Source organism: Dipodomys spectabilis, unplaced genomic scaffold, assembly GCF_019054845.1.
Source record: "Dipodomys spectabilis isolate Male_0828 unplaced genomic scaffold, ASM1905484v1 ptg000051l, whole genome shotgun sequence".
NCBI classification, from domain to species: Eukaryota; Metazoa; Chordata; class Mammalia; order Rodentia; family Heteromyidae; genus Dipodomys; species Dipodomys spectabilis.
The window spans coordinates 11,816,587-11,843,103 of NW_024870728.1; the positions used below are offsets into that span (position 1 = coordinate 11,816,587).

At 43.9% G+C, this 26,517-nt stretch overlaps 1 protein-coding gene across 2 annotated transcripts in view; it reads left to right on the plus strand.

Moving 5' to 3' along the window:
- Positions 1 to 23,759, plus strand: part of Nhej1 (non-homologous end joining factor 1) — a 102,215-nt gene extending 78,456 nt beyond the window's left edge. Inside the window, exons 6-8 of one of the 2 annotated variants that reach the window (XM_042679103.1) lie at positions 21,853 to 21,970; positions 22,582 to 22,706; positions 23,307 to 23,759. In XM_042679103.1, coding sequence (XP_042535037.1) covers positions 21,853 to 21,970; positions 22,582 to 22,706; positions 23,307 to 23,381 — 318 coding nt within the window. In that variant the 3' untranslated portion in view covers positions 23,382 to 23,759. The remainder of the gene's footprint in view (positions 1 to 21,852; positions 21,971 to 22,581; positions 22,707 to 23,306) is intronic. The other variant, XM_042679104.1, reaches the window with a different exon arrangement.
- The last annotated feature ends 2,758 nt before the right edge of the window (positions 23,760 to 26,517 follow it).

The window sequence follows — 26,517 nt, forward strand, 5'->3', positions numbered from 1 at the left end:
ACTACATTAATCTGGAAGCACATCTAGTATAATATTACAATTTTTAAAAATATTTGAATAACAACATTTCAATTATTGATTCCCTTGGAAATCCTATGTTTGCTTTTATACATTTATAAAGGGTTTCTATCCTTGCCAGATTTTGGAAGCATTCATGCACAGACAAAAGATCTAAGCATTTATATTCTGAGGTTTTTGGGTCACATGCCTGATGGAAAGGCTACAGTTAGTCCAGGTATTAAGTTCTTGTAGGTCAAGTGTCCACCCTTAATCTGATTAGCTGAGAACAGGACATCAGTGGCACATAGTACAGGTGTGTCCCGTCATCTTTTTGAAGAGAGAGTGCCCAAATGGCCACCTTGGCTTGCCTTTGTGTCATTTATCAGATACAAAGTTTTTTTCCATAGTTGTTTTGAAACCTGGCGTAGGAAATGTATGTCATTTGTTATCAAAAGAGCTAGGCAATGGAGTGAGTTCCGAATGAGTCCTGCTTATGGTCCTAATGGCAAAGTTTTGTTCCTCCCCATTAACCCCAGGATCCTGAATCCTAGGAGAGCTGTTCTTCCACACCCATTTTCTCCACATTAGCGGCTGTTCCATGATAAATCTGTCACGGATGGGCTGCACACATTTATCTGGAATATGTAAGGACTCAGTATGTGTATCTAGTATAAGAAAAGTTCTTAGACTAGGATAATAGCATTCTACTACTCTCAAAGAGAGCATTGGAGACTAATGCTAAGGGTAAGTACTCTAACCTGGGGCTGAGTTAAGAAATCAAATACAGAGATTTCCAATGAATTTTATTTTCTTGGGACACAGTCGTATAGATTTGCCTGCAAAGCATCAGTCTTCCTGTTTCTCCTTGTCAGCTCTCTCACAGTCACATTATTAATTCTGTAAGGTCATTGGCAGTGATTTGGACCAGAGCTATTGGTTGTCTGTCTCTTGTGAACTTCCTTCCTATTTTTAACTCAGTATATTGTTGAATGAGTTAATGGACCCACCCACCCTGAAGAACCACCTGATGGGCATTGCTTCTGTTCACCTCTACTGCAGGCTAGAAAATCCCTGACAGGGATAATCCTATTTCCTGTCTCTCTCTCTCTCTCTCTCTCTCTCTCTCTCTCTCTCTCTCTCTCTCAAAAAAAAAAAAAAAGGCTGTGTATAGACCTATATCATGGAACTGAACAGATTTTACTGAACCCACAACTGTTGGTTTATTTCTTTGTGCTTTGCACAGTCTGGCTCAGAGAAGGCCCATTAAGTGGTTCTTGAGTGAGTAAATGTGTTTGCTTTTGTGGCTTTGGGCTTTGTCTTTGATTCGACTTTCAGGACATTATTTTCTGTTATTAAGCAAGAATTTTATTCATTGATTTTATACACATGCATGTTTATTTTATAATTTGAAGCAACTTTCTCTTTTTCTCTCTCTCTCTCTCTCTTTAGATGGTGGTTCTGGAAGTGAATTCAGGGCCTCATGCTTGAGCTATAACTACAGACCCTTTATGCGTTGTCATTTTTTTTTCACAATTTTGAACTCAGGGCCTGGATGCTGTCACTGAGCTCTTTTGCTCAAGGCTAGCACTCTACCACTTTGAGCCACAGCTCCACTGGTGGTTTTCTTGTGGTTAATTGGAGATAAGAGTTTCACGGTCTTTTTTTCCCCTGTGGCTGGCTTTGGACCATGATCCTTAGATCTCAGCCTCCTGTGTATCTAGGATTACAGGCATGAGCTACCAGTGCCAGGCTTGCATTAGTCATTTTTGAGGTAGGTCCTGCTTTATGCCCAAGGCAGCCTGGGCTGTGATCCTTTTCTGCTTCTGCTTCCACTGTTGAAGGGGGATGATAGGCAGGTATCACTGCACCTAGTCATTGTGTTTCCTCAGTAACTGGAATAACAGGTGCCTGCCATCACACCCTGCCATTGATTGAGGTACAGTCTTGCAAACTTCTTTTTGCCTTGGCTGCCTTTGAATTGCAATTCTCAACCCCACCCCCACCCCACCTCTGCCTCCTAAGTAACTAGGATTACAGTCATAAGTACCTGCACTAGCTAAGGCTTCAGTAATCCTTGGAGCATTTCTCAGTCCTGGAAAAGTGTTCTCTTGGCCTGTCTTCAGAGAGTTTGCAGCAACATAGATTTCTAGAATCTAATTCCACCTCCCTATACTTCAGGCTGGTTTAACAGGAAGTAGTCCTTCAGGTGATGTTAGATTCACTAGTAAAGAAGCTTAGATTATAGGCAGCAGAATCTCAGGGCATCGAGTTTTAACAGTGAAGAGGTTCAACATCCAGGTTCAGAGGCTTCATCTCTACAGAATTTAGGGAGGAGACTTGCTCCATGCCCCCATCCTCCACCCCATTTTCTGCTGCAGCTAGCATGTCCCTGGCTGATTCTCACCATGCTTGCTTTAGTATACTGATATGAATAGTTCTTTATAAGGGAAGAAATTGAAGAAATGGCTCCATCCTAGCTTACACAGTGGGCTGTGAATATGGGCATCCAGGACTGAGGAATTGAGATGTCCCCAGAGTTCTAGCTTTTTTTTTTTTTTTTTTTTCACTCCTTGAGAGATTAGCAGCCGAAGGCTCATATCTCACTGGAGCTAGTCAGAAGAGAGTGCTCAGCCAGAATTGGGGAAAACATCCATTCCACAGCTTTATCATAAGTATAGACCATAAGCTTCATGAGGGCAGTGTCCATGTCTCTATCCAAGGCTTGAATTCCCAGTACTTACTTCAAAGTCTGGCAGTACATCCTCATCACATATTGGCTGTGTGAATGGTCCCTGGGTGCCAGGAGCTCACAGCCTAGTGGGAGATAGGACAAAAGTAAACAGATCAGCAGCTGAAATTTTTATAATTGTTTTGATGAAAAAAGAGTGCTCTGAGAATAAATACTGTAGAAGATAGAGTCAGGGCCAAAAGTGACATTTCAACTGAGACCTGAAAGCTGAGAAGGCACCAGCTACTAGAAGAGTGGAGACAGGTATGAAAGAGATGTCCTTCAGCCTCCAGCCACTTAGTAGTAATGCCAGGAAGGAAGTCTGCATGCCTATTTATCTAAACTTTTGTAGGCAATTTGTGGGAAAAGAAGGGTCTACTGTTGATTCACGGTTAGTCCATTTGCTGCCACCCCCACTGCACACTGTTCTTACATATCCAGCTTTGTTCCATAATGCCTCAGACCTGCTGCTTTTGACTGGGAATCAAAGGCTCCAGTGTGTAGCTGGCTATGAAGAACAATTGTTTGTTTATGTGTCTGACTCCCTAACCAGACTATGAGCTCCTTGAGGGCAGTGAACCCTGTTTTATCCTTAGGACACAGTACATTATCTGACATACTTGATAATGTTGTCTAGTAATTGAATGAATAACAGTTAATATTTATTGAGTATTTTCTATGTTCCAGGACTATAGTAAGCACCTGACATATTATCTCACTTAATCATTATAATGACTATGTAATACAGATAGAATTGTTACCACACAGTTGGAGAAACTAAGGCTTAAAAAGATGAAGTAGACCAGGTACCAGTTTCTCACTCCTGTAATTCTAGCTACATAGGAGGCTGAGATCTAAGGATCACAGTTCAAAGCTGGCCTGGGCAGGAAACTCATGTCTCTAATTAATCACACACACATAGACACACACACACACACACACACACACACACACACACACACACGGACACACACACACGGACACACACACACACACACACAAGCCAGAAGTGGAGCTGTGGCTCAAAATGGTAGAGTGTCAGCTAAGGGACAATCCAGGCCCTGAGTTCAAGCCTCCATACTGGCACACACATAAAAAGATGAAATAATAGACCTAGGATTTGAGTATTAGCAATTTAAATGAAGAATCCCACTGTTTCACTGAAATAAAAAATTTTTCTGATTGCCTTCAAGTAGTTGAGATTTCTTGGAGCTCTCAGAACACAAAATTAATGTATTACTTACATTATCTTATTTAGCACATCCTTTAGACAGCCCTCATATATAGGATTTATTTACTTACTTATTTGGTGCCAGTCCTGGGTCTGAGGCTGTCCCTGAGCTTCTTTTGTTCAAGGCCAGGCTCAAACCAGAGCTCCACTTCTGTGTATTTTGTGTAGTTACTTGGAGATAAAAGTCTCTTGGACTTTCCTGCCTGGGCTGACTTTGAACCTCTCTCCTCAGATTTCAATCTCCTGAGTAGCAAGTTGCTTAGTCAGATTCATAAATGTGTATGTGGTGAGGTTTGTTTTGTTTGTTTATATGTTTGTTTTTGCTAGTTTTAGGGCTTGCACTCAGGGTCTATCTAGGCACTGTCCTTTAGCTTTTATCCTAAAGGCTAGCACTCTACCACTTCAACAACTGTCCATTTCTGGCTTTATTTTTGGGAGGAGGGGGCATGGAAGGGGACTGGTTAATTGAAGATAATATTCTTACAGATTTTCCTTCCCAGGCTGGTTTTGAACCTTCATCATCTAATCTCAGTGAGTCTCCTGAGTAGTTAGGATTATAGGTGTAAGCAACTGACACTTGGTGGTGAGTTCATCTTTTTTTTTTTTTTTTTTGTGGGTCCTGGGGGCTGAACTCTGGGCCTGGGCACTGGCCCTTAGCTCTTCAGCTCAAGGCTAGCACCCTACCACTTGAGCCACAGTGCCACTTCTGGCTTTTTTTCGCTTATGTGGTGCTGAGGAATTGAACTCAGGGGCTCATGCATGCAAGGCAAGCACTCTACTACTAAGCCAACTTCCCAGCCCATAGTGAGTTCATCTTTAAAATTAAGTCTGAGGGCTGGGAAGGTGGCTTAGTGGTAGAGTGCTTACAGAAAGCCCTGGGTTTGATTCCTCAGTACCATATAAACAGAAAAAACTGGAAATGGCACTGTGGTTCAAGTGGTAGAGTACTAGCCTTGAGCAAAAGGCTCAGGGACAGTGCCTAGGCCCTGAGTTCAAGCCCCACGACTGGCAAAAAAACAAACAAACAAACAAACAAAAGTCTGGTGCAGTAGCTCATGCCTATTATCCTAGCTACTCAGCAGGAGGCTGAGATCTGAGGATTGCGGTTCAAAGCCAGCCCCTGCAGAAAGTCTGTGAGACGCTTATCTGTACTTAACCACTAAAGAGCCAGAAATGGAGCTGTAAATCAAGTGGTAGAATGCTAGCCTTGAGCAAAAAAACCTCAGGGACAGCACCCAGGTTCTTAGTTTAAGCCCCAGAACTAGCACACACACACAAAAGTCTGTCTGATTCTAGGTCCTATGGTCTTCTACCATTCCATGCTAACTCAAGCCACTTAGTCACTGGGCAGGTGTCTGCTCTACAGACCATGTTGACATCCTTTAAAACTTGTCCTGGCTTTTTGGAAACCAAAGGTCTGTTTCTAAGAAAGGGAAATGTGTGGATAATACACAAAGAAAAATCAGAGAAGAGAATTTATTTTTTTAATCCTTTACAATAATTGGGCTATAATCCACATACCATAAAATTTACCAGTAAGTGTATGCCATAAGTATACACCTCAAGGTTTCACAACCATAACCACTATCTAATCCCAGGACATTTGTATCACCTCAAAAAGAAATACTATGCCCATTTTCCATTCACTTCTTCCCCAGCGTCTGGAAATCACTGATCTCTTCTGTTTCTGTGCATTTGCACACAATGTAACCTCATAATATATGGTCTTTGTGTCTGGCCTTATTCACTTGGCATTGTGTTTTCAAGGTTCATCAGTAGAGTTGGAGCACATATTAGTACTACATTTCTTTCTAGGACAGAGCAATATGCCATTGAGTAGATGAACCATGTTTTTGTTCACCCATTTATCTGTTGATAGACATTTAGGGTCTCTCCATTTTTCAGCTATTATGAATGCTGCTATGAATTTTGTGTACCATGGCTTGGAGGGTTTTTGTTTATTTTTGTTTTTAGCACTGAGGATTGAACCCAAGACCTCAGACTCTGAGCTATGTCCACCACCCATGTGTACACACTTTTGAGTGACTTGTTTTTGCTTCTCTTGGGCATATGGGTCCTATCGTTACTCTGTTGTAACTTTTTTCTCCTTTTTGCTGTAGTACTGGGGATTCTACCACTCGGTTATACTCCCAGTTCTTCTGTTTTTATTTTGTATTTTGCCTAGGCTGGCTTCACATTGTTTATCTTCCTTTCACTATTTCTCAAGTGTCTGGGAGTACAGGTATACACTACTATGCCTGGCTTGTGTTTAACTTTTTGAAGATCTGCTCTTTGCTACAGTGATTTATCTTCTATTAATAAAATTTTGGAGCCAGGCGCCAGTGGCTCACGCCTGTAATCCTAGCTACTCAGGAAGCTGAGATCTGAGGATCGTGGTTCAAAGTCAGCCCGGGCAGGAAAGTCTGTGAGACTCTTACCTCCAATAAACTACTAGAAAACTGGAAGTGGCGCTGTGGCTTAAGTGGCTTAGTGCTCACCTTGAGCTGAAGAGCTGAGGGATAGCGCCCAGGCCCAGAGTTCAAGCCCCACGACCAACCAAAAAAAAAAAAATTTTTTTTTAAATAAAGCAAGGTACTGGTGGCTCATACTTTTTTTTTGGGGGGGGGGTCCGGTCGTGGGGCCTGAACTCTCCCTCAGCTCTTCAGCTCAAGGCTAGTGCTCTACCACTTGAACCACAGTGCCACTTCCAGCTTTTTTCTTTTTGCTTATGTGGTGCTGAGGAATCAAACCCAGGGCCCCAGGCATGCAAGGCAAGCACTCTACCACTGAGCCACCTTCCCAGCCCCTCATACTTTTAATCCTAGTTACTCAGAAGTCTGAGATCTGAGGATCACAGTTCAAAGCCAACCCAGGCAGAAAAGTCCATGAGATACTTATTTCCAATAAATTATTCAGAAAAAATGGTAGAGGGCTGGCCTTAAGCAAAAGAAGCTCAGGGACAGTGCCTAGACCCTGAGTTCAAGCCCCAGGACTGGCAAAATAAATAAATGAAAATATAAGATCATATAGAAAATGCCAATATTATTAGGATCTAGCTTGAAGAATTATTGCTGTATAACCAACATCCAAATCAAGAACTGGAAAATTTCCAGTACTCCAGTACACTTCACTATTCCCTCCCGGTATCTACCACCCCAAACAATCACAGCCTGTCCTGGCTTCTAATGTGATCACTAATTTTGCTTTTTTAACCTTTCATATAAATAGAACCATATCATGCATACTCTTTTGTGTCTAATTTCTTTCACTCAATAAAGCATTATGAAAGTCATTCATATGACAATATTTTAATGATTTTTAATTTCTGTATAGTATTTCATTGTAGGATTATACTAAAATTTGTCCATATCCCTTTCTGTTTGAATGGATACAATGAATTGGAATGGCTAGGTTATAGGTATGTAAATATTTAGATTTAATAATCATTGCCAAATCATTTTCCGAAGTGATTATTTTCCTTTTAGACGTCATAGTGACTATATAGTGGTATCCTGTTGTGGCTGATTTTCTTAATGCCTAATGAGGCCTGTATATTTTCACATAATTAATGGTGATTTTAGATATAACTACAATATTTGCCCATTTTTAATTTTTTGTTATTAGAAAGGTGATGTACAGAGGGGTTATAGTTATATAAGTCAGGTAAAGAGTACATTTCTTTTTGGACAATGTTACCTGATTTGCCAATTTTTACTGGGTTATTTACTTTTTCTTAATGATTTTTTTTTTGGAGGGGCCAGTCCTGGGCCTTGAACTCAGGGCCTGGGCACTGTCCCCGAACTTCTTTTGCTCAAGGCTAGTGCTCTACCACTTGAGCCACAGTACCACTTCCAGCCTTTTCTGTATATGTGGTACTGAGGAATCGAACCCAGGGCTTCATGCATACTAGGCAAGCGCTCTACAATTAAGGCACATTCCTAGTCCCTCTTAATCATTTTTAAGAGTTTTGGTTTTATTTCATGTATTTTGGAAGTCAATCCTATTAACTGGTTTTATGTATTGCAAATGCTTTCTCTTATTTTATACCCTGCCTTTTTTTTTTTTTGCTGTCTTATTGTATCTTTCAATGAACACAAGTTTCTGAGTTTCTGATTTTAATATAATTTAATATATCAGCCCTTTTCTTTATATATCCTATTAAGAAATGTTTACCTCCCCAACTTCACAAAGATCAGGCGTGTGTGTGTGTGTGTGTGTGTGTGTGTATGTGTGTGTGTGTGTGTGTGTGTGTGTATTTGAGGAAATAGTGCATCACCTGATGGAATAAGATTTCTCAGGGAGAGAGCAGGCAGGTGAGCTAGGAAGCCAGGGGTAGGGAACCTCAGCTGTGTGTTCCCAGCTGCTAAGCATGTAATCCAAAGTGAAAGAGAATCTCCTTGGTGGGGGAGGTTCTACAGAGAAGACTATAATGGGTCATCTGACTCATCTGTTGCCTACAGGTCCAGTGGACTGCCCTCTTTTCCCCACTAAGATAGGAAAAGAGGGAGGGGGGAAATCTGTACAGGGCTAGTGGCACAGGGTGGGGTCATGACCTTCATAGTCTTCCTTCTTTTGATAATTTTTCTTTATGATTTCTACCACACTGTTCATTTCCATTTTGGAGAAGGATGTTGCTAACCTAATGTTCAGACTAGCTGTCCCCCTGCTAAGATGGCCGTAACCCCCTCCTGGAGCCCGAGAGGGACAGGAGCTGCTTGTTCTGGGGGAAGGACTGGGAACAGAGAAAAGAAGGAATGAGAGTTGCTGTTGCGCTTTCTGAGGGGCCCTGAGGACTTGTCCCCCCAGGAAACCACTTTCGTCCCGCGAGCCCCTTTGCCGCTCCTTAGTTGCTCTCCAGACTAGAAAGCCATGGTTTGTGCTGGGGCTGGGTGGGGCTCCCGGGACAGTTTGGTCTCTGGCTCTCCAGATGGGAGGGGGTGGTTATGGAGTGAGCAGAGGGTCACAGCTCAGTCTGTACCATTTGCTTGTCACCTTGAGAAGTTCCACCTTGTCTAGCAAAACCTCCTTTCAGAAGCAGCTACCACAAAGGGCTCTTATGAGAGCGGCTGCCCCCACCCCCACCTCCACTTCCACTCCCTCTGCCATTATTTTTCTTTGGGGGCAGAGTGGAGGGGCCTTCCTGCAGTGACTCTGAGGGGCTGTGCTTCTTTTAAAAAGGAGATTCAGAGTCTAGAGCCTCCTAGTACCAGTCATGTTTTGGATTTTCTGATCCTTTGGAGGCTACACAGGGGTTAAGTAAGGTTCTCCTCAAAAAGGCATTTTGTTTTCTCTCTCCCTCAATCTCTTGGGCCATTGGAGCCATTAAAAAGGAGCTAGCTTCTAGTACCACTAGACCCCAGAACAGGCACCAACCTCCTTCTGGGGCCAGGAGGAAGGAGAAATGGGTGTGTGATTGGTTGGTTCAAGGGATGTTCAAGTCCAGGTCTGCAGTTTACTTTCCTGGGTCATAGTTATGAAGTTGTTGTCATTGTTGTAATTGTCGTCGTCGTCGTCGTCGTCGTCGTCGTCGTCGTCGTCGTCGTCGTCGTCGTCGTCGTCGTCGTCGTCTTCTTCTTCTTCCTCTTCTTCTTCTTCCTCTTCCTCCTCCTCCTCCTCCTCCTCCTCCTCCTCCTCCTCCTCCTCCTTCTCCTTCCTCCTTCTCCTTCTCCTCTTCCTCCTCCTCTTCCTCCTTCCTCTCTTCCTCCTCCTACTTCTTCCTGTTCCTCTTCTTCCTCTTCCTTTTCCCATTCCTGTTCCTCTTCTTCCTCCTCTTCCCCTTCCCTTTCCCCTTTTCCCTCTTCCTTCCTCCTCCTCCTTCCCTTCTTCCTTTTCTTTCTCTTCCTTCCTTCCATCCTCCTCCTCCTTCTTCTTCTTTCTTCTTTCCTCTTCTTTTTGTTTTTGGTGCTCTTACTGGGAACTTAAACTCAGGACCTAGGCACTGTCTCTGAGCTCCTTTTGCTCAGGGCTAGCACTCTACCACTGAGCCACAGCTCTACTTCTTGCTTTTGATAGTTTATTGGAGATAAGGGTTTCACAGAACACAGATTGTAGGTGGAGATGTGAGGGGACTAGGAAGAGGGTAAAGAAGGGAAAACACTGTACAAAAGGAAATGAGTTTATTACCTGATTCATGTAGTTGTAATCCCTTTGTTCATCACTTTTATAATAACATTTTTTTTAAAAAAAGTCTCACACACTTTCCTGCCCACATTGGCTGCCAACCTGATCCTAGGATCTCGGCCTCCTGAGATCCTAGAATAGCTAGGATCTCAGTAGTAGCTAGAATTATACATGTGAGTGACCCACATCTAGCTTTTCCTGAATCTTCCATTTCTCATTCTGCTGTGACCTTGGTCCACTACCTAATTCTCTGAGTCTTCGCTCTCTTTCACACACACACACACACACACACACACACACACACACACGTATATATATGTTGTATATATATATATATATACATATATATATATATATATACACACATATACATATATATGAGTTATTGTAGTGCCTGGTCAATAAAGTAACTATGGAGGTTAATTGAATAATGTACTGAAATGCTTACTTAGCCTAATATCTTGAATATAGAAAACATTTAAAAATTAATCTTAAGAATCAATATTGATATTGGCTGTAAGTTGGATGTGGACTATATGTCAAGCCATTTTGAACTCTTCTGTTTGAACCCCCGTTGCATTTTCAGCACTGTGGGAGAAGAGCAAGATGGCAGAATTATCCTGCTTTGAAGGGAGGTCACAGAGATGGTGGTCTGGGCCTTCACCAGCCTGCACAGATGCATGCCTGCATGGCGAGTGCGTGCACCCCTCCATTCCCCCACCTTGTTTTAAAAGGGAGAGGGGCACAGTGCACTGTAAGTTAAATAATTTGCAAGGTCCCTACACTATAATTAATTTGTAAGGTTCCTAAACACAAGATAATGTTCAGGCCTCTCTGGGTTGTTTTCCCTTCTAGCTCAGGGCTGGGTGGATGCTCAAGAGCCAGAGGCTAATCATGGAGGTCAGCAGCAACAGGGCAAAATGGTCAGGGAAGGCCTTGTAACAGCTACAGACCCAAACAAAGTTAAATCAGACCAAACAGAGCAGTAGCAGCTGTCTCATGGATTCTGCATGTGGACCTTCAAGGGCAGTGTGGCTTGTGAAGTTAGGATACTGTGATCTCTCCCGGATCACCAAGGTTTCTCATCAGTGAGCTGATAGAAGGCTATTCTGTGGAGGACAAAACAGGGAGACCCCCTCAGGGTTGGATCTTGCCTGAAACTCAGAAACTGCTCATCCGGATGAACTACTGAGGAAGGATTTGGAATGAGAAGAAATACAGTCTTATGAAATGTGGACATCACCACCACATCAGTACTGTTTTCCTTGCTAATTTTTTTCCTCTCAGATTCTGAGGAATCCGTGTTTAGTCCCATCTAAAATTATTCGGCCATTAACTCTTTGGGTAGTTCCTGCAGGTCATGTTCTTCTATTTCCCAAATAGTCTTTACCGAGCATATATTACTTAAAAGTGGGAGTGAGAGCCAGGTACCAGTGGCTCATGCCTGTAATCCTAGCCACTCAGGAGGCTGAGATCTGAGGATCTCAGTTCAAGCCAGCCTAGGCAAGAAAGTCTGTGAGACTCTTTTATCTCTAATTAACAACCAAAAAAAAAACCTAAGTAGAGCTAAGGCTTACCTGGGTGGAGTACTAGATTTGAGCCAAAAATATCAGGGGCAGCACCCAAACCCTGAGTTTAAGCCTCAGGACCAGCACAACAATAACAACAACAGGAAAGTGAGAGTGATATAGCCTTTCATGGCCACATTAGGAAGCAGGGAGTGGGGGTTTCCCCTTGAAGCACTGTTGGACTTAAGTTGGGTTCCATGAAGACTTCTGCTGAAATCTTGTCGGGAGCAAGTTGTATACTTTTGGAGAGAAAGCTAGTTTACCCTCCATGATTTTTCCCAAGGATGGAAGACAAGGGAAAAAGAAGGGAATATGGGTGAAACCCTGGCCTCTTGGGCAGGTCCTGAGAAGTGGGAGAGTAAAGGTAATCTTTGAGAAGCTGATGTAGCAGGTGAGAAGACAAAACACGGACTGAACAGAGGCCCCTCACAATGTTACCTTGTGGAATCCTCCCACCAGTACTCTTAAGTAGATGCTGTTCCCTTCATTTTTCAGGTGAGGGAACCAAGGTTAAAAGAGCACAGCTGGGGGGCTGGGAAGGTGGCTCAGTGGTAGAGCGCTTGCCTTGCATGCATGAGGCCCTGGGTTCCATTCCTCAGCACTACATAAGCAGAAAAAGCCAGAAGTGGCACTGTGGCTCAAGTGGTAGAGCACTGGCCTTGAGCTGAAGAGTCGAGGGACAGCGCCCAGGCCCAGAGTTCAGGCCCTGCAACCAACAACAAAGAACACAGTTGGGAACTGATGAAGCCAGGATTTAACCCACGCCCTTGTGATACAGAAACCATACCATCTTGGTCTCTGCTGGAGACTGTGGAGTAGGCTCACGTGATGGTGGGAGGTAAACAGCTCGTGTTACAGCTAAGTTTCTGTGACTATCTCCCTGATCTAGGCCCTAACTAGTCATTGAATTGTTTGGAGAACCCATGCTTTGGGATACTAGTGGAGACAATAATGGCACCAGGCCTTGTTTCTCTATGTTCTTTATCTTGAGTCAACTTGCCATAGGAGCGGGGCCAGGCAAGAAAAGTCTGTGGTATGGACATTGTTCCAATCAGTCTTCCTCTCTCACTTCTCTTTTCCTTCTCACCCATCCCTTCTCTCCTTCCCTCTCTCAAAATTAAACATTAAATAAATATAGTAACTCTCCTAAAGTGTCATCGCTAGCAAATAGAATATCATAGGTATAAATCCAGGTCCTTTCTCCTCCTTAAGAATTTATTTCAGGGGGCTGGGAAGGTGGCTCAGTGGTATAGCACTTACCTTGCATGCCTGAGGCCCTGGGTTCGATTCCTCAGCACCACATAAGCAAAAAGAAAAAAGCTGGACATGGTGCTGTGGCTCAAGTGGTAGAGTGCTAGCCTTGAGCTGAAGAGCTGAGGGACAGCGCCCAGGCCCAGAGTTCAGGCCCCACGACCAGACCCCCCTCCCCCCCCAAAAAAAGAATTTATTTCAGGGGCTGGGAAGGTGGCTCAGTGGTTGAGCTTGCCTTGCATGCATGAGGCCCTGGGTTCAAGTTCTCAGCACCACATAAGCAGAAAAAGCCGGAAGTGGCGCTGTGGCTCAAGTGGTAGAGTGCTAGCCTTGAGCTGAGGGACAGTGCCCAGGCACAGAGTTCAGGCCCACGACTGACAAAAAACAAAACAAAACAAACAAACAAACAAAACAACAACTTATTTCAGTTGAGGATACAGCTCAGAAGTAGAGTGCTTTTTTAGCTTGTACAAAGCCATAGGTTTGATTCCCAACACTGCCAAAATGAAAAATGAAAAACAACAACAACAAAACCTCTTTCCTAGTTCCTTGTTGGTGTTGCTTTTTTCTCTTTGAGTAAGAAGCCACTTTGGGCTTTCTCTTTTTAAACCTTACACTTTCCCCAGGTATTGTGCTCACCTTTTGTTCTAATTCCCCCTTTGGCTGTTGAAGCTGTCTGTTATGGGTCTAGGGGTATTTCAGATTGTCCTTTCATGTAGGGGTTACGTTTTAGGTTTCTAGATCATTCTTTTTGTATCATCTGCCTTACTAATCAATCAGCTTGAAGATGCTTCAGCCTTTATGCCTTTTTGAAAGGTCACCTTCTTGGTAGGGCCCTCTTTGACCTCTGTTTGCACATTCCTGCATCAATTCCTGCCTCTAAAGACCTGTGTTGACCCTTCTCTCCCTCTGCACCATCTGGCAGCGTATAAATTTTTATTAGCTGTGTTGTTGTTATTGATCTCTGCTTATTTTTATCTCCTTTCTTCACTGCACTATTCCTCAGCATCTCCATAGTCCTGAACACTATAGTAGATAGTAAATATTTGTTCACTTGACTAGATTGGCAGGGAGGGAGTCATGTTTCTTGAAGATCCCTCATTACAGTCCTCTTCCTAAATCATTTATCACCCTATTTTGTTTGGCAAACCCTTTGGCAATCGAGGCCTTCTGAGAAGAGTTTTCTAGTGCTTTCTTTCTTATTCCTAAGAAAAGCTAATGATAAACATTAGACTGATTCCCTAAAGTGAGGGAGGAAAGTTTGTATCCAAACCAGCAGTTTGCCAGTTTGCAAGAGGGAAGAGAGGACTTTTTACCCTTGGGGAGATCACGTGCTGGGGGCCCTTCTTTGGCATTTGTGACACTATGACAGTCAGTGCCAGGGCCTTGGGGCTATGCCAATTTCTGAGCCTAGTGCCCTGCTCAAAAGCGGATGCTAGAGAGGTCCAGTTAGGTTGCTATCCCTTGACCTCCTGTCTGTTAAACCCATCCTCAGAATGAGGCCTATACTCCTATGGTGAGCTGAAAATCAGGGTTGTAAGGGTTCTAAAAGTTTTTTTGTTTTTTTTTTTTCAGTCTCAGAGGAAAGAAGGGGGAGGCAAAGAGGAGCAGACTGTATATATTTGGTTAAAAGTGGCCACTGGGATCTTGCCAACAAATCCTCTGGGAGTCTTAGAATTTCTGTACCACTGGGTGTGGGTTTTAGATTTGTTGAAGATGAGAATTACCACAAAAGAGGGAGCTTTGGGCTTAGGAACTAAGATGGCCTGCAACAGGGACAAGAAGGGGAATAAAAGGCCCTGTAGGATTTCTGTTACTCTAGTTTTCTTAAAACTTCTGATATGGTTTGTAAGCAGGAGCTGGGGTCCTAGTGAATTGTCTCTGGAAAGTAAAGTAGCTCTTGGAGATAGGGGAGTTTGATTACTGAAAAGTCGTAGTACTAGAAGTCTGTTGTGAAGAAGTGCTAAGAGTTTAAGTAAAGATAGCCAAGAATCTAAAAAGGGAAACCTACCGGCAGCTTCTGAGCCCTCACCGTTGCTTCAGTATTAGTTTGGAGCCAAGGAAGCTTTGGCAGTTACATAGTGGAGAAAGTCACTTTGTGAAACACAAGGAAGTTCCCATGGGCATAACCTTAATTAATTCAGAAAACACAGTCTTTTGCAATTTGGTGGATGTGGACTTAGCCTTCTAGTGCACTCCCCATGAGATGTATCCATATCCTGTCTTTTCACACCTCTGGGCCTCACAACCTTCCACCACACTCAGACTAACTTAGCCAGGCTAACCTTGATGTCCCCACTTGTGAACCTTTTCTCAGGACTCTCAGTTGGAGTTCATTGCTTTCTTCTCTCAAGGATTCCCGGCACCCTTTGTTTATATTTATGTGACAACAAATCATTCGAAAAACAAAGCTGAACAATGCATATTTGCCTAACTCCTGCATACAATATGAATTCTCAGAAGTAGAAGTCTTATTTTTTATCATTATCTTGACTCAGACCTGTTCAGAGGTCTGCCCACAGTCCTGTGGTGCCTGTTATGTGAAAATCCCAATTGCTAGCAGGGCGCTAGTTAGGTGCTGATGGCTCACACCTGTAATCCTAACTACTCAGGAGGCTGAGAGCTGAGGGTTGTGGCTCAAAACCAGCCTGGGAAGAAAAGTCCATGAGATTGTTATCTTCAGTTAACTACCAAAAAGTCAGAAGTAGAGCTATGGCTCAAGTGGTGAAGGGTTAGTCCTGTGCACAAAAGCTCTGGGAGAGTGCCCATGACCTGAGTGCAAGCCCCAAGACCAGCAAAAAGAAAAAGAAAACCCCAATTATGTTTCATCAAGCTAGAATTGACTCCAAGCTAATCAGATGAACAGGTTACTTAGTAGGCTAACCTGACATTTTTCCCCTCCTACTTTGGGCAGCGACCAGCTTTGTGGCTGGTACACTGTGCTCCTGGCTCAGGCATACTTATAGCAGGGGACATTATTTGCTTTGCTTAGTCCTGACTCCAGCATTCTCGCTTTGATCTCTACAGAATGCCTCACCTTACTGCTGCTATTGTCCTGTTCTGGGACCTACTGTTTCCCCTCCCCAAGCTCAAGCCTCCTCCTCACTATGCTCCCCTCCCTCCCATCTTCCCCTCCTTCCTTTTTCTCTCCTTTTCTCCCTCTCCTTCTCTCTTCCTTTCTTTTGTGTCAGTACAGAAGCTGGAATTTAGGGCCTCATGCTCTTGCTTGACTTTCTTGCTTAAGACAACTTGAAGCTCTACCACATGAACCACACCTCTTCTTCCCACTTTTTGCTGGTTAATTGGAGATAAGAGTCTCACAGACATTTCCTGCCAGCATTGGTTTTGAACTTCAGATCTTACCCTCTTGAGTAGCTAGGGTTACAGGCATGAGCCACTAGCAACCAGCATATTCTGAGATGATTCCTAAGAAATCAGTGATGCTGGAGGGTGACTGGAATGGGCACTATGGGTGTGACCTCTCAGTCCCTAAGTGTTCTTGTTTAAGCCTATCTTTTATCTGCTCACTGTTTTCTTCTCGCCTAAGGAATGACAGATAAACTATGATATAAGAAATTGTGGGCTGTGATCCTAGAAAGGGCTGGATTACTGTTTCAATTAAAATTCTACTGTTTAAACTCAACAATAGAGGCTCACACCTGTAATCCTAACTATTCAGAAGGCTGAGACTGAGGATGGAGGTTTGAAGCCAGCCTGAGCAGAAAAGTCTGTGGGACTCCTAACTCCAATTAACCATCAAAAATTTGGAAGTTGAGCTATGGCTCAAGTGGTAGAGTACCAGCCTTGAGTGTGAATTTTGAAGCCAGATTGCCTAGGTTCTAATCCTGCTTTACCACTTATGAGTTGTGACTAACTACCTCAGCCAAATGGAACCATTACTCGTGCCTACCATTTTCAGTCATTCATAGTTATTGAGCCTCTATCAAGGGGTTTTTCTGGATGTCAAGGAAACAATAATAAGACAAAAATGGGTTATTATTTAAAATACTTAGGACAGTGCCTGGAACTTAGCCTGGAATTCAGCAATGATATTCTGCTCTAGTACTTTTCTGAGAATAGATACACGGGTAGGATAACCTTTGGCAGCAACTGAAGGACCAGATCTCTGAGACAGGGACAGATACAAGAAGGGCTAAGATAAGATTCTAGATTTGGACTTAGGTCCAGGACAGCACTGGCTTTCATGGCCTTTCACTTCTGGTACTTCGTTTTGAGGTTAAACACATGAGCTGGGTAAAGATCAGCCTGGAAAATTTATGAGTCTGTTTAGTTCTATAGAAAGGGCAGGAGGCAATGACCCTAGACTGCCTAGATTCTACCTAGCCTCCTTGTACAGAATGTACAGTGCCTACCAAGCTGAGTATGAATGACTGCCAGAGGCTATGTGGGCACCAGGAGGAGAGGTCCTAGAAGCTGAAAGAAGGAAAGCAGGGCCAGGGCCCTCTGCCTACGGGAATAGGAGGTAGCTGGGGGATTCAAGAGCAGAACCTTGGAAGGAAAGTGAGGTAGGGCAGAAGTGGCATGGCTTGATAAATTACTTTCCTTCCCTATTTCAAGTCATTCCACAGGGAGTGTTGCCCAAGATGGCTGGTATGATCATTCATTTCGTGATTACTGTTAGAGGCAAAGTTTAGACTCCAGGCTCCTGATTCATTGTCTGTGGTTTCCAGTGAAAGTCCAAGCCTCGCTGAAACCTGATGTAACATTGTAAGAAAAAGAAAGTCCAAGCCAGAGGACAGGTTTTATGGAGATAGGATTGGAATAGAAATGAATGTTTTATTTCCTGGAGATCAACAGGCTCTTCACGGCTGGGCGCTGATAGCTCATGCCTCTAATCCTAGCTACTTAGGAGGCTCAGATCTGAGAATCACAGTTCAGAGCTGGCCTGGGTAAGAAAGACCATGAAATTATTATCTGCAAGTAGTCACCAAAAAGCTTGAAGTGAAGCTGTGATAGAGAACCAGCTTTGAGAGAAAAGGCTAAGGGACAGCACCTAGGCCCTGAGTTCAAACTCCAGTACTAGCACCAAAAAAAAAAAAAAAGTTCTTCAACTACCACCCTACTCAGGGAAAGATAGCTATAATCCTAACTGTGGTGTAGCACCTGCTTCATTGTTTCACTTTCTCTTCTCCATTTATTCCCATAGAAGGTTTCAGAGATGAATATCTTCACAGCACAGGAAAGGTGCCCTTGACATGAGATAGGGGCCAGTCTCGTGGGCCAAGCATTCTTGGATCATTTCCCATGTGAGCTGCTGGCATGGATGCTCTTGGGACTGGCTACTTGGCAGGGAACCATGGTAGCTGGCAGACATAGGGACAGATGAAGTAGTTCTGGGCCCATTCCAGGATTCTCAAGTGTAGCCAGGTTCAGGACCACTGGATACCATACTCTTTCATCTCATTTTTATTTTGCTTCATTCAGTCTTTAGCCATTGCTTCAGTTCAGTTCAGCCAAGTATGTGAAATTAGAATTAGGCAAAGCATACCACAGCAAAGGAAGTAGAATTATAGCAGTGCTTCTCAACCTTTGTTGTTGTGATTATCTCCCTAAAAAGTCTTTTAAGCCGCCCCGGTGGCTCACACCTGTAATCCTAGCTACTCAGGAGACTGAGATCTGAGGATCTCGGTTCAAAGCCAGCCAGGGCAGAAAAGTCCGTGAGACTCTTATCTCCAATTAACCAGTAGAAAACTGGAAGTGGGACTGTGGCTCAAGCGGTAGAGCTCTTGCCTTCAGCCGAAGAGCGTAGGGACAGTGCCCAGGCCTAGAGTTCAAGCCCCACCACCAACAAAAACAGCAACAACAAAAGCCTTTTAAAATATTTTTTCCTAATTATCCCCTCTCAAGAAATTATAATGCCACAGATATATCAAAAATCTATTTATGAGCCGGGGGCCAGTGACTCACGCCTGTAATCCTAGCTACTCAGGAGGCTGAGATCTGAATATTGTGGTTCAAAGCCAGCCTTGGCAGGAAAGTCTGTGAGACTCTTATCTCCAATAAATCACTAGAAAACCAGAAGTGGTGCTGCGGCTCAAGTGGTAGAGCGCTTGCCTTGAGCTGAAGAACTGAGGGATAGGGCCCAAACCCAGAGTTCAAGCCCCACGGCCGGAAAAAAAAAAAATCTATTTATGGAGCAGGGAACGTGGCTTTATGGTAGACTGCTTACCTAGCATGCATGAGGACCTGGGTCCTACTCCTTGGTATCACATAAACATAAAATTAACAAAATAAGAGGAAAATAACCATTAAAAAATTTTTAATCTATTTGAGTCAGACATCAGTGGCTCATGACTGTAATCCTAGTTACGTAGGAGGCAGAGATCTGAAGATTGTGATTTGAGGCCAGCCCAGGCAGATAACTTGGCTAAACACCATCTCCAAATAACCAGCAAAAAAAAAACAACAGAGCTGAGAGCATAGCTTGAGTGGTAAAACGTTTGCTTATCAAGCTCAAGGCCCTGGGTTCAAACCCCAGTACTGCCAAAAAAAATTTATTTATGTACTATATGTGTTATACATAAAGAGTAACTTTTTATACCCCTTAAAAAACAATTTTGGGGGCTGGGAAGGTGGCTCAGTGGTAGAGTGCTTGCCTTGCATGCATGAGGCCCTGGGTTCGATTCCTCAGCACCACATAAGCAAAAAGAAAAAAGCTAGAAGTGGCGCTGTGGCTCAAGTGGTAGAGTGCTAGCCTTGAGCTGAAGAGCTGAGGGACAGCGCCCAGGCCCAGAGTTCAGGCCCCACGACCAGACCCAAAAATAAATGAATAAACAAAAAACAATTTGGGGAACTGGGAGTATGGTTTCCAGGCCCTGAGTTCAAACCTAATACTGCAAAAAAGCAATTTTTCTTTGGGGGGCTGCACACAATCTCTCATGTCTAAAATCCCAGGAGGAAGAGATGGGTGGATCTTAATTCTGAGCCAAGCCGGAATGCAAATAAAAATAAGGAAAGTATGTGAAACCCTGTTTCAAAATTCAAGGTAGACCAGGCACAAATGGCTCATGTCTATAATCCTTAAGTACATAGGAAGGTGAAAACAGAAAGATGGTGATTTGAAGCCAGACCAACAGAAAAGTCTTCAGAGTTCATCCCAAAAGGGAAGCTGGATGCGGTGGCATGTGCCTGTGATCCTAGCAACTACAGGAAGCCTGTAGGAGGTGGATCTTGGTTCCTGTGGCAGAAAGGATGGAAAGTGAGAACACATCCTGAAGAAAAAAGTGCAAAACAGGCCTGGATTCATGGTTCAGCTGTAGACACTAGCTTAGCAAACAGAGGCCCTGAACTTAAACCTCAGTTCTGCCATAAATAAAAGTTGGCTCTGGGGACACATATCTGTAATTCCAGCTACACAATGAGGCAGAGGTAGGAGAATCTCTGTAGCCAGCCCTGGACTGGTAAGAGACCATATCTGAAAAATAAACAAAGGCAAGACAAGTTGTGAGCATAACTGAAGTGGTAGAGCAAAGTGAGGCCCTGAGTTCAAACCCCAGCACAACCCCCCATAACAATCACTCCCTTTGGGAAATTCTCGCCTATTAAGGAGGCAGAGATTACTGGAAAAGCACTGTGGGATTGCAGTAGAGAATATAAAGTTGCAATAGGCTTCAAAAGTTTTGTTGGTTTTATTTCCCATCTCCATATTTTGTCTTGTTTCTTAGTCTGTTGTTCCTGTGTTGCTCCCAGTCTGCCTGTTCTGATTTCATCTTTTTTCTCTCTCTGGTATGAAAGTAAACGATTAAAATAATAAGATTTACAGGGCTTGGGATGTAGGTCAGTGGTAAAGCATTTGCTGTCAAGGCCTTAGATTCAGTCCCGGGGGGGGGGGGGGGGGGGAGGGAGAGAAAGAGGGAAGCAAGGAAGATAGGTTAGTTTTTTCTGAAGTGAGATATACCTGTAATTCCAGCCCTTTGGAAGCTGAAGGAAGATTGTGAGTTCAAGGCCAGCATGAGCTATATAATGAGTTGGAGGCCATCCTTGCTACACTGCCAGACCCTATGTAAAAAAAGAAAGAAAGAAAGAAAGAAAAATAGCCAAGCACCTGTGGCTCACACTTGTAATCCTAGCTACTCGAGAGGCTTAGATCTGAGGATCATAGTTCAAAGCCAGCCTGGGCAGGAAAGTCCAAGAGACTCTTATCTCCAATTAACCACCAGAAAACCATGTGACTCAAGTGGTACAGTGCTTGCCTTGAACTGAAGAGCTCAGGAACAGTGCCCAGGCCCAGAGTTGACAAAAAAAAAAAGTAAATAAAGTGTACAACTCAGAGACACTTAAGGAAGATGATTCTTTACAACAACCTTCAGAGAAGCCCTCTCTTTGAAGGGGCAGGGGTGAGGGAAGAGTCCAGAGACCTGTGAAGAATTCATGTGAAAACATAATATACTGAGTGGAGGAAGTAGAAATAGATGATGTCTGGAGTTGCCTTTTTGAAGGCACCACCCAGGAAATCTTTATTTTTGGTGTACTTGGGGTTGAACTCAGGGCCATGCACTTTCTTTTTTTTTTTTTTTTTTTTTGGGTCCAGCTGTGGGGCCTGAACTCTGGGCCTGGGCGCTGTCCCTCAGCTCTTCAGCTCAAGGCTAGCACTCTACCACTTGAGCCACAGCGCCACTTCCGGCTCTTTTCTTTTTGCTTTATGTGGTGCTGAGGAATGGAACCCAGGGCCTCATGCATGCAAGGCAAGCGCTCTACCACTGAGCCACCTTCCCAGCCCAAGGGCCATGCACTTTCTAGGCAGGCGATCTACCACTTGACTTATGACCCAAGGCCCTCAGAAGTTTTTACATGGTACCTGCAGGTTTGGGTGTGGGTGACCAATAGTGAATCTAGCTGCATTATGGGTTGATAGCAGTTCTGACAGTAGGATGATATCAGATTCCTTTTCTCTGGCTAGACAGACCAAAGATAGTATTTCTTCTCCTCTGTAGAAATTACCAGAGGCATGTAGCCTTGGTGATGGAAAGCCATTTGTCACGAATCTTCAGAGTTTGTATGTAGCAGTCACCAAGCAAGAGGTCCAAGCAGCACAGAAGCTTCAACGCACTGGTGAGTAGCTCCAGACATACCTGATCTGCATGGGATTAGAGTTAAGCTCTAGGTTTGTGCTGTCCAATATGAGGCGCTAGCCACATTATTAATTAAACTAATAAGAATTAAGGGCTAGGGACTTAGCTCAAGTGGTAGAGCACTTGCCTGGCATGTTCCACGCCCAGAATTTAATCTCTCACCCACCCTACCCCTGAAATTTAATTGAATAAATAAAATTGAAGTAAAATAGAAAATTTATTCTCGCATGTGTTCTAGACACATTTCAAGCACTCGGTCAATGGATGTGGCCTGTGGCACTAGACTAGGTTCTTATGGGTTAGTGAGAGTCAGTGCAAGATTAATCCCTCTACCAACAGGTATCAGAGAATGTGTAGAGGAACAGTTGGCCTCTTTTAAGTCAAGGAAATTCTCATCCTTTTCTGCTGAAAGTGGGCCTGGTGAATCTTCATAGAAACAGCTTTCCAAAATTCATCTAGAACTATTTGTGTTACTCTTGTCTGTTAATATATTCATGCCAGAGTTTGGCCTTTCTCTGCATGCCTGGTAAATGCTAATGTCTTCCTGGTAGGATAAGGCCATTTCCCCCTATCTTTTCTTGATCTTTCCGGTTTCAGGAGAAACTCAGATCTCAAGCAGCACCTCCCCTCAAGGAACTGATAGCCAACTTCTGAACCAGCCAGAACAGCCGGTCTCTGCAGCTCCAGCCCTTCTAGCACCTGAACACCAGGCCATGGTGAGTCCCATGCAAGCGCCTTCCTGGGTGCTCTTCTCTGTGTGTATATATGTACATACACACATACACATTTTGTTTTCTGTTACTGAAGGTAGAACTCAGGTCCTCACACTTGCTAGGCAAACCTAATACTTAATGCCCTACTCAGTCTTTTTGCTTTTAGTGTATTTTTCAGATAGAGTATCATATTTTTTGCTTGGGGCTGACATTGGACCTCAATCCTCCTCTTTCCATTTCCCAAGTAGCTGGCATTACAAGTATGTAGCAGCATACTTGGCCCCTCGCTGGGTAATATTGAGGGTCGTGAGCAGCTTCCAAACTGTGGAGAGTACTGGTTTCTCACATGTTCTCTTTTGGCTCCTTCTGAGTGATGAACCTGGATTCCTTGTTTTCACCTTATCTTGCTTCTAGTCCTTGAAATGTGCTTGGTGGAGAAGGTGGGTATGTAACTCTTACTTAGAGTCTTAGCTGTTTACTGCCTGATATAGACTTCAAAACAATTATGTCAGATATTTCAAGAAGGTCTCATCCTAACTAGGAACCCTGGAAGGAAAAATGGTTCTTTCTTAGCTTTTATTAATTTGTGTTCCTTTTTTCTAGAGTGCTTCAGACTCTGTACAGAAACCTCAGCTGTCAAAACTCAAAAGGAAGAAGCCAAGGGGGCTCTTCAGTTAACCTGTCATGTTCTCAGATGTTGAGGATGAACCAGAACAGCTTCCCAGCATCACCGGGAAAGGAGTTGGAATGGCAGAGTATCTCTCAAACAGAGTTTGTTGAGCATGGTTCATGTTGACAGGCCCATCTGAATGGGAAGCTTGACTCCAGCCTACTAGGCATTGGCCTTCCCTGTTTGAATGGAAGCCAGGCTTATACCCTCCTCTATTTTCAGTGGAGGCAATCCAGACCCAGGAACTTACCTTGAACTTTAGGTATATAGAGCAAGTCCACCAGAAGATACAACACGCTAATAAGGAAGCCTCGTCTACCTTTCTCAGGAGTCCTTAGCCAGACCCAGATGCTCCTCAGGGACCCACTTCTCCCTTCAGCACAGAATAAAAGCACTCACACTCTTCTGCTTTAGTTATTTTTGGTGCTAGAGATGCTTTGTTTTATTATTTTATTTGTTTATTTTTGGTGTTGGCATCATGCATGCTGGGCAAGTGTTCTTATCACTGAGATACCCTCCAGCCCCTACTCCCTTGCTTTTGAGGTTACTTGTCTCTAGAACTTACAGGCCACCTCACCTCCCTAGGCCTTGTTGTCTCTGGGCAAAGTCTGAGCCCTCAGATTCTTCCTAAGCATCTCTACTGTGGTCTGAACTGTCACACTCAGAAATTTTGATCTTGAGAATTCTCTCCATGGTGTTTACACAAGACAGATAGACTGCTGCTCTCCTTTGCTAAACTTGGATTGTATTTTCCTGTCTGCTTCCAAGGCATAGATAAAAGATTAAACCCCGGGGTCAGATTGATATTACACAGCTTCTAGCCCTAGGATGGATGGGAGATCCCATGGATGTGACAAGTAGGAATTTCACTTTCTCATTATCTCCTCCAGTTCAAGTAATGTTCTGAGTGGAACTAGGATGACAGGGAATAGGAAATGACCCCAGGGGTTCTCTGGGACAACAGAACAAATAGTACCTGGCAGAAAGAAGTGTAAAGGTTGCGTAATAAAGGCAGAATCTGAGACAGTCACTCTTGGGCAAAGCAGATACAGTCCCTTGACCTTCTCTGCCAGGTCTTTCTCTATAGTGAGACCTTGGAGAGATAGGAATGAAAGTGAACTCCAATGTACTAAGAACCCTTAGGTGGAGGTGGGAGTCAGGAGCAGATGCAGCGGTCTTTTCTGGCCTGCTTATTTTGATGGCTTCCTCATGTATCTATGTATTCTCTCTCACTGGGACCATTGTTTCTTTACTGATATCCAGCCATGGGGGAGAGGACCATCCTAGTGATAATAAAACACAAATCATAATAAGAGCACCAGCTATTACTGGTTAACTGTTATTACTGTCTCACATTTATTGAGCAGTTAACATAGACATAGCCTGTCTAATAGGCACCTGAGTCTTCAGTGACTGCAAGGAAGATACCATTAACTTGCTAGGAAGTGATTAAGAGGCTTAGAAAAGGCCCCTCAGCTAAGGTGACAGCCAGAATTTGACATCAGACAGCTGAGTTGTTGGGTTTTTTCCTTTTCAAAGTTTTAGCCAAGATTTATTTTACTATAACAGGGTTAAAGTAAGGAGAAATAGAAGAGAGACATTTCCTGCTCCCCAGGCAGGAAATGGGGAGTTAAAGACTCTTGACAGCTGAGTTCTTAACAACATTATTATATACATTACTGAAAACCCTTTTTAGGAGGGCTGTGAGTCTTCTGCAGTATCCACCTTTATCCTACAACCCTGTCTTCTTCCAGTAGATATTCTCCTCCCTGTAGGCTCTTCAAGGCATGAGACCCCTGAGGACTTCAAGGCTGACATCTTTGCTTTTCCCTTCTACCAGGCCTCATTCCCTGTTACTGATCACTTTTCTTTACCTACACACCACAGCACCTGGGTTGTGCCCTGGGAACTACCTTTTTCAAAGCAAATTGGAAACTGTAATCAAATACATTATCAGGTGGTACACTTGGTCTTTTAGTTTTTGGAATCATTTAGTTAGCAAAATCTCAGGGTGTATGCAGCATAAGAGCATAGAGAAAGTGGTTGATGAAAATAGAGGTTCTTCCCTTGGGTGATCCCTGCCTAAATAGCAGCCTTAAGTAGGCATCTTTTATGCCAGGAAGGCCAAGAGCCTGTGAATTTCCTAAAATTCTACGGACAATCCTAAGAGCATAGTCTCTCATTCATACCCTCATAGTATTGTATGACTTCTTCAAAAGGTTAAGTAAGAGTGTGCCTCTTAACCTTCCCATCCACTGCCCCCTGTGTTCCTGAAAGTTACTCCCTCTATAGAGGTATTGCTTAGATGCCTCTTTAGGGGAACATTGCTGCCAGAGGCCCAGACTCAGGCATCCCTGCCCTAAAGCCCTTACCCTTGAGAAGGGGTGGTGTTTGAAAATCATTCATCTCAGGGCAACTCCAGGGAAATCCCTGCTTTGACAAATTGGCCTAGCCAGGCTGTATCCAGCCCTGCCCCCCTGACTTGGGCCCCTCCCTGAGGCCCCTAGCCTAGCCCAACCCCCACTCTGCATGCACATAAAAGGGTCGAATTCTCGTGGCTGCTCCATAAATTTTATTCCGTAAATATTAGTTTTCCCTGTGTTTAATAAAGCGGTGGCCCACCTCCCCGCCTACCCGCCCGCTCCCCGGGGCCGGGGCTGGGGCCAGGGCTGGCTGGTGGGAGAAGGGACTCTTTCAATTGCTTTGGAGTATTTTTAGAAAAAAAAATAATATAAGGTGGTTTACACGAGCAAGCCAGCAAACCAGGAGCAGGACTGGGGACCTCGAGGAAGTTCCTGCAGCAGCTTGACCTAAAAAGTAGAGAAATAGCGCCACCTAGGTTGCAAGGCCTATTTGGCCTGGCTGGCCGGTCCCTCAGTCAGCTGGGGCAGGCATGCTCTTTGGAAGAGAAACCCTCCTCCCCGCGCTTGAGGTGGGAAGGACCCCCTTATCTCATGCTTCACAGGGCTTCCCCGCAGCCCTTAAAAGCAGAGCCCATGTTGGGTTCTGGAAAATCCCACCAGAATCGTTCTTTTCTGCTGCTGCTGCTGCTGGGCACTAGATCCAGAAGTGTTTCCAAGGGATACTAAAGTTCCTGAAGAGGGATGGGTGGAGAGGGGAAGAAGAGAGAAATGGATGGAAAGA